Source organism: Bufo gargarizans, chromosome 8 (assembly GCF_014858855.1).
Source record: "Bufo gargarizans isolate SCDJY-AF-19 chromosome 8, ASM1485885v1, whole genome shotgun sequence".
In the NCBI taxonomy this organism is placed as follows: domain Eukaryota; kingdom Metazoa; phylum Chordata; class Amphibia; order Anura; family Bufonidae; genus Bufo; species Bufo gargarizans.
Window position 1 is genome coordinate 198,855,035 of NC_058087.1, and position 9,043 is coordinate 198,864,077.

The following is a 9,043-nucleotide window of genomic DNA, read 5'->3' on the forward strand; positions in this document are numbered from 1 at the left end:
GCTATCCAGCTGCATGTCAGGAGGAGGCCCTCAGCATATCTCTGGCTGGTGCCTTCTAACCTCTGTCTTCTCAGACTCCTGACTCTGCACTAACTCTCCCTGTCTGGGCCTGGACATTTATACTAGGGGCTCCCTTTCTCCCTCTAGTGTCTGGGATGTCTAACTACACCCAACTAGGCCTGCTATTGCATCATACAGGGGAACATTGCATATGAAAACACATTCGAAAATACATTAAATGCACAATTAAATATAACATTTCTGTCCCTTGTGAGTAGGAGTAACGCGCACACCAATTGACCCTTGTGTAGTGCCCACCCCTACCTAGTGGGACACTACATATGTCCCGGGAGTTGATAACGACATTGCTGATTCACTCTCTCGTTTTCAGTGGGATCGTTTTCGCGGGCTGGTGCCGGATGCGGACGAGTTGGGTCTACCATGTCCTCAGTGGCTCTGGAACGTGGCCTTGGGGTCTCCTCTGAGTTGATTCGCCAGTCCGTGAGTAGGAGTACGTGGTTGGCGTATTCTTCGGTGTGGTCCCAGTGGGAGCAGTTGCTGGATCAGGTGGGGGGTTATGAGGTAGTGGAGGATTTTCAGATGTTAGTATATTTTATCGGTTTGTCTTATAGTTCGGGGGTGTCTGTTTCGGTGGTTTCCAAGAGGGTGGCGGCTGTTACCTTTTGGTTACGGTTGCGGGGTCTTGTGGATGTGTCTAAATATTTTCTGGTACGGCAGGCTTTGAAGGGTTATAGGCTGAGTGCGGCTCGTCCAGACACTCGTAGGCCGGTTTCGTGGGCAGTGTTGCAGTCGTTGTGGGAGACGGTTGGTGTGGTGTGTTTGACGCCTTATGAGGTTTGTTTCTTTAGGGCTGCCTTTTCCCTGGCCTTTTTTCGGGCCCTCAGGGTGTCTGAATTGGTGTCGGGAAGTCGGTTGTGTGGGGGCGGTTTGTTGCGGCAGGATGTGTGTTTTTCTGGGGAAGGTTTACGTTGTGTATTGCGCAGGTCTAAAACGGATCAGGAGGGCAAAGGAGTGGTTATTATACTGCGCCCGTTGCTTGGGTCGGTTTTGTGTCCGGTCAGGTGTTTAGAGGAGTTGTTGGCGGTTAGGCTGGATGTGGTGGGTTCGTTGTTGATGCATGTGGATGGGTCGGCATTGTCGCGGTATCAATTTGTTGCGGTTTTTCGGAAGTGTTTGGTTGCAGCAGGTTATCCGGCATGGGAATTTGCGTCTCATTCCTTTAGGATTGGGGCGGCAATGGAGGCGGCCAGATGGGGCCTGGGGGAGGAGGCCATTAAGCGGATTGGTCGGTGGGAATCTAGATGTTATCGATCTTATGTTCGTCCCCATATGTTGTGAGTGCCGGGGGTAAAAGTTTTGTTGTTTATACGTAATTTTGTTAGGTTTTGATTTTATTTGTTCACAGGGTCGGCTTGTATGGCATGGATCTTCGGACATTCCTACGTGTACTGGGGAGCATTGCGGGCGGACGTGAGGAGGAACGGACGGCAATTGGGGTTCGACCCGGCTGACATGCAAGTGCGCTGGATTGGCATACAGGGTCTTTTGTGGGGTAGGGTGCTTCCGGAATTTCATTCTTCAGTCTCTTTGGATAGGTCACCTGATATTGTGGTATTGCATGTTGGAGGAAATGATCTGGGTGTTCACAGTACTAGGGAGGTGATTCGGGATATCAAATTGGACCTGCTGCGTTTATGGTCTGATGTCCTGGGTATATTAGTGGATTGGTTCGAGGTGGTGGCTCGGAGGGTGTGGCGTTTTGCGAGGTTGGTGGACCGTCTTAACAGGGCCCGGGCTAAGCTTAATAGGGAGGTTTGGCGTTTTGTGAGACGCCATGGTGGAATTGTGGTGAGGCATCGGGAGCTGGAGGCGGCATCGCCTCAGTTCCTTAGGTCTGATGGTGTTCACCTGAACGAGGTGGGAATTGATATGTGGGTCTTAGGGATTCAGGAGGGTCCGGAGACGGCCCTTCGGGTGTGGCGGGGCGCCCATAGGCTAGTGTGACTGATATGTCCTCTATTTATTAGACAGGTGTCAGCTCTACAGTCTTGTATAACACAAGTCGTCTTGTACAGTAGCCTTTAATGCACAGAGATCTTAATATGTGAGATTCAACCGACCTTTAATGTTAAGGGGTTGTCTCACTTCAGCAAATATCATTTATTATGCAGAGAGAGTCAATACAAGCCACTAGCTAATGTCTTGGGATTGTCCATATTGCTTCCTTTACTGGCTGGATACATTTTTTTCCATCACAGTATTGACTGCTCATTTCCATTGTTACGGGTCAACCACCTTGATCAATAAAAGTCAGTGGCTGCGGCCTGCGCCTACACACTATAGGAAAAATCCCTAGCCTATGTCCCACGGTCCTGGACACTGGGGAGGTCTATGTGTTTTCCGATATTGCTCAAGCACGGCCACCACTGATGGATTGCCGGTGGGACTCATAAGTATGGAAAAAATGAATAAAGCAAAGGAGGCAATATGGGTAATAATATATTAAGTGCCTTGTATTAACTTTCTCTACGTGAAAAATGCCACTTTCTGAGAGAGAGAGAACCCCTTTAACTACTTCCAAACATGACTCCAATTAAATATACTGCAATGAGAAGAAAAATTACCCACGTACAACAATTTGCTAGTGGGCTTTGCTAACGTATTCTTTAAAAAAATTTGTAGCCAGTGCTTCATTTGTATTTAGGACTATCAGCTAGATATGGATTATACCTGCGGTTTCATCTAGTCTGTGTGTGTATGGCATTACTGTTGGGTTGTTGAAGATAGTCCTTTATGCTCCAATTTTTTTTTTCTAATTTCTGTTTTTTTTTATTTCTACCTTTTGGGTTTACAAACTCCAGTTAATACATTGTTTTCCACTGTAACCGGATGCTATGGTGTTTTTGCTTTCATTTGCAGAACTCGTTTTATTTTGGTTGCAATCACCTGTAGAAGATGGTGTAGCTTTCAATATCTGCCGGCCATCCGGCAAATGGCTGGAAGACCACAGGAGCCACCAATGTTTCTTCTTGGTCCCATTTTGGAGCATCAATATTTTGCATGACCCCCCAAATGATGTAATGGAGTTAATAAATCCAGATTTTTTTGGACCATTGGGAAGATGTAGCCCAGTCTGCTTTGTGGAAACACTGCTGCCAACCTGCTATTAGAGACATGCATCCACCATATTTGCTGCCTGCCAGAGTTGCACTGCAGCCCAGCAGGACCAGTCAGGACAGTTAGGCCGGACAAGAAGCGGAGCGGTAAGGGGAGGCCGCTCATGAAGAGGGTTTTGGGTGTGAGGGGACAGGGAGGTAGGGGTTAAGGCACGGAGGAGGGATTCAGGTAAGGGCGCGTTTCGCCATGCGAACGGGGGGGTTGCTATGGGTCAGAGCGGAGATTGAGGCGGGGTCAGTGGCATTCGGCCAGGAGGAAGCGAACGAGCAGGATTATGGCAGCACCGGCGTGGTCTGTAGAGGAGATGTTGGAGCGGCTGCGCAGGGAGGCGGAGGTGCGGGGGCCTGGCTGGTTGCAGGAGCAGGTTGGTGCGTGTATTATGGCTCCTGCTCCTGCAGCTACCCCCACTGTACAGGCTGTCCGGCCGCGGCGGGGTGTCCCACCGGCGCGCCTTAGCCCTGAAAGCACCCCCTGGGTCCGGCGCCGAGTAGGGAGCCCCTCAAGGGACCCTCCGCGGTGGACAGGGTCTGCTTAGTCTTCTGCAGGGCTCTCTCATCGCGGGAGGAATCCACTACACGGCGGGGCCCAGAGCAGAGCGGGATGCCCCTTCCCCCGCTCTCTGCTGCCAGTCTTGGGGACGCAGGACCAGGAACGGTGGATCGGCCCAGTCCAGGTCCCAGCGGGCGGTCTACTCAGCTGTGCGATGAGATCCATGTGTTTCGGGCTGCACAGAGTGGGGGAGAAGAGCGGTGCAGGCCCAGTGAAGTCCCGGGCAGAGGTGGAGCCGTGTCAGCGTGCCAGAGGCCTGCCAGCATCATCCAGAGGGCCGTGCAATTCGTCCGGGAGGAGGTACCGTCGACGTCCAGGAGCAGCGCCGAAGGAGAGTCCGTGCAGCGGGAGTCAGGATCTGCGGCAGAGGGAGTCACAGCGCCCGTGGTGCCTGGTGAGACTACTTGGGGTCCCTTGTTAGCGCAGGGCTTCCCGGCGGGAGGTGCTGGGGGGGGTGGCCATGGGTGAGTTAGGAAAAGGGTTGGGGCAGTTGTTGGGGGGATTGGCGGGTTGGTTGTCTAGTCTGGGGTCAGGAGGTGTGTCGTCATTGCCGGCGTGGGGGGTGCTGCCAGGACTGGTAGCCGGGTCGTGCGGAGGGTCGGTGGAGACTCAGGTTGGGGGGGAGGAAGAGGTGCAGAGGTTGGATGACAGAGCGCGTGGTGAAGTGTATGTGTGCTTTGAGGGCCCATTTGAAGCAGGAGGCTAAGGAGAAGATCTGGAAAGGGGAGTATGTGGAGATATTTTCACTGCTCCCTTTGGAACGGTTTAATTTGGATAGGGGTAAGAAGGACGAGGGTAAAAAGGAGGAGGAGGAGAAGCGGCGGCATAGGTTAATTCCCCGCACATTTGCAAATTGGCTACAGGCGTTTGCCATATTGGCAAGTGTAATTGGGGAAAGGTCCCCGGAATGTTGTTCAGCGTTGTTCTGCTACCAGGATGCTATGGGGAAGGCGTATCGGGTGTATGGCGGTGTGGGGTGGCTTCGCTACGACGAGCAGTTTCGGCAGCGTAAGGCGGTTAGGTCGGATATACGGTGGGACCACAAGGACATTGGGTTGTGGTTGAAGGTGATGGCACCGCCTAGGGCGGGGCAGTCCTTTCGGGGTGAGCCCGGGGGGTCGTCTCCGGCAGCATTGGCGGCAGCATCGGCAAAGGGGTTGTGTTTCCTCTTTAATGAGGGAAACTGCAGATTCGGTGCTGTTATGTCCCCTGGACACTCTGTCTCTCTCAGGTGCTGCTGGCAATGCTGCCGGTATCTGCTCAGCAAGTTACGCACACAGGCCGATGTACTACTTAACCAGAGCAAGGTTTATTACTCAGAACATTATGGCATTCTTACATGGAGGAGTCTTATTCCAACAGCTTCTGTCCTTATCAGATGTAATCCCTTCTCAGCCTCATGTGTCTGCTTCCAGTTCCCCTCACACACACTGTCTGACTTCCTGGTACAGCTCCTCCTCCCCCATCATGCATCAGGAGAAAAAGGGTAAAGGTCACAGTGATCTATCACAACATCACACCTCCTTTCCTCCCCCAAAAAAAAAACACAACATAACAAGAGAACAAAATGTTGAACACATAACATAACAAGGCAAGCGAGAGCAGTTCAGCAAGTAGTATCTCCAACTCAGTTCTGTGATTTCTGCAGCACTTCATGAGCCCTTTGTCTCTGTTCCCTGACCTCCAATGTGTCCCGTAAGATTTCAGCACTTTGCCAGCGAGGCGTTTGACGTCTTTGACGGGTAGACCTACGCAGAGGTACAGCACCGGGAGGAATAAAGTCAGTCAAAGGTACTGGAGAGGTCAGTGGGCGTCCCACAGACAAATCAGGCTCTGCAACTTCAGGCACATGTCCGGGCTCCTCAGGAATATGGTCACCAACCGGTTCAGGGTTTGGGTGTAAACTTGTGGGATCATGCCAGACACCATGCCATATGTCACCAGCAGAGTTCAGAGTAGACTCTGGTGGGTGGTCAGAAAGAAGGGTCGGTTTTGTCACCAGTGGCCGGCAAATGCGTTTCCTCAATTGTGAAAGGTGTCGCCGAACACAAATGCCTTCCTCCAGGCGGACAAGGTACATTCTTCTGCCAAGAGTTCCATCAATAACGCCAGGAAGCCAAGGAGGCAAAGCTCTGTAATTCTGAGACCATACAAGATCACCGGCACGGAATCCCAGACGGCCCGGCGGAGGAGGTGTTGGTGACTGCTCCTGCGGACGAACTAAATCAAGTTTGGTGCGGAGATGCCTGCCAAACAAAAGAAAAGCCGGTGACAGCCCAGTAGTAGCGTGTTTCGTGTTACGGTACATGATCAAGAATTCCAGCAGCTTCTCTTCTGACAGTCCAACCTGGTCCAGAGTGGACAGTAAGTGCTTCTTAAATGACTGCACAAATCGTTCTGCCAGCCCATTTGAAGCTGGATGATAAGGAGCTGTTTTGTAGTGTTGGACACCCAAACCACTAAGGAAGGATTGAAACTCATGCGATGTAAATTGAGTTCCATTGTCGGAGACTATGGCTGTAGGCAAGCCAAATTGAGCAAAGAGCTTCCTTAAGACTAGAATGGTAGCAGCTGAGGTAATAGAAGGCATTTGAAAAACCTCCGGCCATTTGGAATGTGCATCTACCACGATCAAATACATTTTACCCTGGATGGGGCCAGCAAAATCAAGATGGAGTCTGGACCACGGTTCTGTTGGCCATGGCCAAGGTTGCAGGGTTCCTCTCTTTTGGGGTCGCTGGGCTTGACAGCACCCAGGACATTGAGCAACATAATCTTCAATTGCTGTATCCATTTGTGGCCACCAAACATAGCTCCGGGCCCGCTGCTTCATGCGCACCACACCAGGATGGCCTTCATGCAGTATCCTTAGCATGGTTGATTGCAAGTACTGGGGTACAATCACTCTATTGCCCCATTGTAGGCAACCAGCATTAGTCACAAGCTCACATTTTCTGGCAAAGTACGGACGAAAGTCACCTGAAACACTCTCTGGCCATCCAGTTTGAACATAAGAGAATATCTGAGACAGGAAAGGATCTGTGGCTGTATGTCTGGCAATCAGGGAGGTGGACATGCAAGATTGTGGCCTGTGTACTTCCACTACACGTACCTCTCTTAGTGGGTGGTCATCTCTTAGTGGCAATCTGGAAAATGCATCTGCATTGCCATGGGTATCATGGGAGCGGTATCTGATCGAATAAGCATAAGCTCCTAAAAATAAAGCGTACCTTTGTAAGCGAGATGCGGTTGTTGTAGAAATTCCTTTCTGAGGGTTCAGTATTGACAACAGAGGTTTGTGGTCAGTGATAAGTGTGAACTCCCGACCATAGACGTACGCGTGAAATTTTTTTGTGGCCCATACAATGGCCAAAGCTTCCTTGTCAATCTGGGAGTAGTTTTGTTCTGCTGAGGTTAAAGACCTGGAGGCAAAAGAAATGGGGCGCTCCGTGCCATCCGGCATGACATGGGAAAGCACTGCACCCAGTCCATAAGGCGAGGCATCACAAGCCAGGATGACGGGTTTCTTTAAATCATAGTGGACCAGAACTCGAGAAGACAGAATGAGTTCTTTAGAAAGCCGAAAAGCTTCTTCACATTTGTCTGTCCATATCCATTTAGCTCTTGCATCCAGTAAGCGATGTAATGGATAGAGCTGGTGCGCTAGGTTCGGCAAGAAACGGTGGTAGTAATTTAGGAGGCCAAGGGAGGACCTGAGCTGGGTGACATTCCGGGGGGTAGGGGCATGGGTAAGGGCTTTAACCTTTTCTTCAGTAGTGTGTAACCCATGACGGTCCACCGTGTGGGCACAAAACTCCAGTTGAGACTTGAGAAATTCGCATTTTGACAGATTAACACGTAACCCATACTTTTGGAGTCTCCCTAGCACAGCTTCAACATTCTTTCTGTGTTCTTCATCAGTGGGACCAGTGATGAGCATGTCATCCAGTAGACATTGGGTGAAAGGTATTCCTGCCAGTACCTCATCCATGATCCGCTGCCAGATGGCTGGAGCTGGGGCTATGCCAAAAACCATGCGGTTATACTGGAATAATCCTTTATGAGTGTTAATGGTCAACAGATGGCGTGAATCTGGGTGTACTTGCAGTTGCAGGTAAGCTTGCTTTAAGTCTATTTTTGTAAACTTTTGCCCCCCAGCCAGTGAGCCAAATAAATCTTCAAGTCGAGGCAATGGGTATTGATCCACAAGAAGTTGGTTGTTCAGAGCTACCCTGAAATCACCACAAATCCTAATGTCTCCATTCTTTTTCTTGACAGGCACAATTGGTGATGCCCATTCACTTCTATCCACTTTCGTTATGATCTTTTCAGCCAATAGGTGGTCCAGCTCTGCTTCCACTTTTTTCCGCAAGGCAAAAGGTACTGATCTTGCCTTACAAAAATGAGGTGTAGCACCAGGCTTCAAGAGGAGGTGGGCCATCTTTCCTTTTACGGTGCCCAAAGAGTCCTCAAAAACCTCTTTAAAACGTGACTTCAGGGATTCCACCCAATGGTCTACTTTAGAAAGCAATGTACATTGGCCAATGGTAAAAGGAGGCATGCCCAGGGCTTTGATCCAGTCCCTTCCATACAGCGGAGGACCTCCATTCCTTACAACATAAAGGCGTAGACTTTGACTGTGGTTGCCTAATGTAACAAGGGGCTTTACATAACCCAAGGGCTGTAGTAGTTCCTTGCTGTAGGTTTGTAGCGTGAGCTTTGTAGGTTTTAGCGGCAGGGACAGACCCGATGCCTTTAAATCAGTCCATGAAATGACAGACACAGCTGCCCCTGTATCAACATCCATGGAGACAGGACAGCCATTGAGTGTGACATCCACTTTAATCGCCGGAGTACTCCCAGCTACTCGAAACAGTCCAACATGCTGGACACATGTCTCCTCATCAGAGCTAAAACCGTTATTGTCCATATCCACACGGAATGTCTGTTTACGTCTATCTTTTGTGGTAGTGTTCGGGGAGCGAGAGCTGCGGCAAACGCGCCCTATATGACCAGTCTTCCCACAGCGAAAACAAACGACAAAACAGTAAGAAGGAAAAAGCGCTGCCGGCACTGCTACACCTGACCAATCTGCAGGATTGCAGGAGGGACACCAATAGTGCGATTCAGCAGGTGGATACGGTGGTGCTCTGCTGAGATAGACACAGTCATGTATTCAGAAGAGAGATGAAATGAGGACAGCGGCACTCACCAATTCCAGATAAAACGTCCAATTTATTAGGCTTCTGTAAAATGGGGTACAGGCAGGTCTGTGCACATAAGTCAAATGAAGATA

The 9,043-nt window shown here is 50.3% G+C and overlaps 2 protein-coding genes across 2 annotated transcripts; one reads left to right on the plus strand and one right to left on the minus strand.

The window, feature by feature from the left end:
- The first annotated feature begins 280 nt into the window (after positions 1–280).
- On the plus strand, positions 281–4,157 carry LOC122945678. Its single transcript, XM_044304821.1, has 2 exons — positions 281–1,573; positions 2,941–4,157. Exon 1 carries the CDS (start codon positions 442–444, stop codon positions 1,357–1,359), a length of 918 nt encoding a protein of 305 aa, XP_044160756.1. The 5' UTR covers positions 281–441; the 3' UTR covers positions 1,360–1,573; positions 2,941–4,157.
- Positions 4,158–5,215: 1,058 nt separating this feature from the next.
- On the minus strand, positions 5,216–8,805 carry LOC122945301 (uncharacterized protein K02A2.6-like). Its single transcript, XM_044304341.1, has one exon. It carries the CDS (start codon positions 8,675–8,677, stop codon positions 5,375–5,377), a length of 3,303 nt encoding a protein of 1,100 aa, XP_044160276.1. The 5' UTR covers positions 8,678–8,805; the 3' UTR covers positions 5,216–5,374.
- Between the last annotated feature and the right edge of the window lie 238 nt (positions 8,806–9,043).

Coding starts and splice junctions, on each gene's coding strand:
- LOC122945678 (XM_044304821.1), top strand. CDS start 442: ATGTCCTCAGTGGCTCTGGAACGTGGCCTTGGGGTCTCCTCTGAGTTG.
- LOC122945301 (XM_044304341.1), bottom strand. CDS start 8,677: ATGGACAATAACGGTTTTAGCTCTGATGAGGAGACATGTGTCCAGCAT.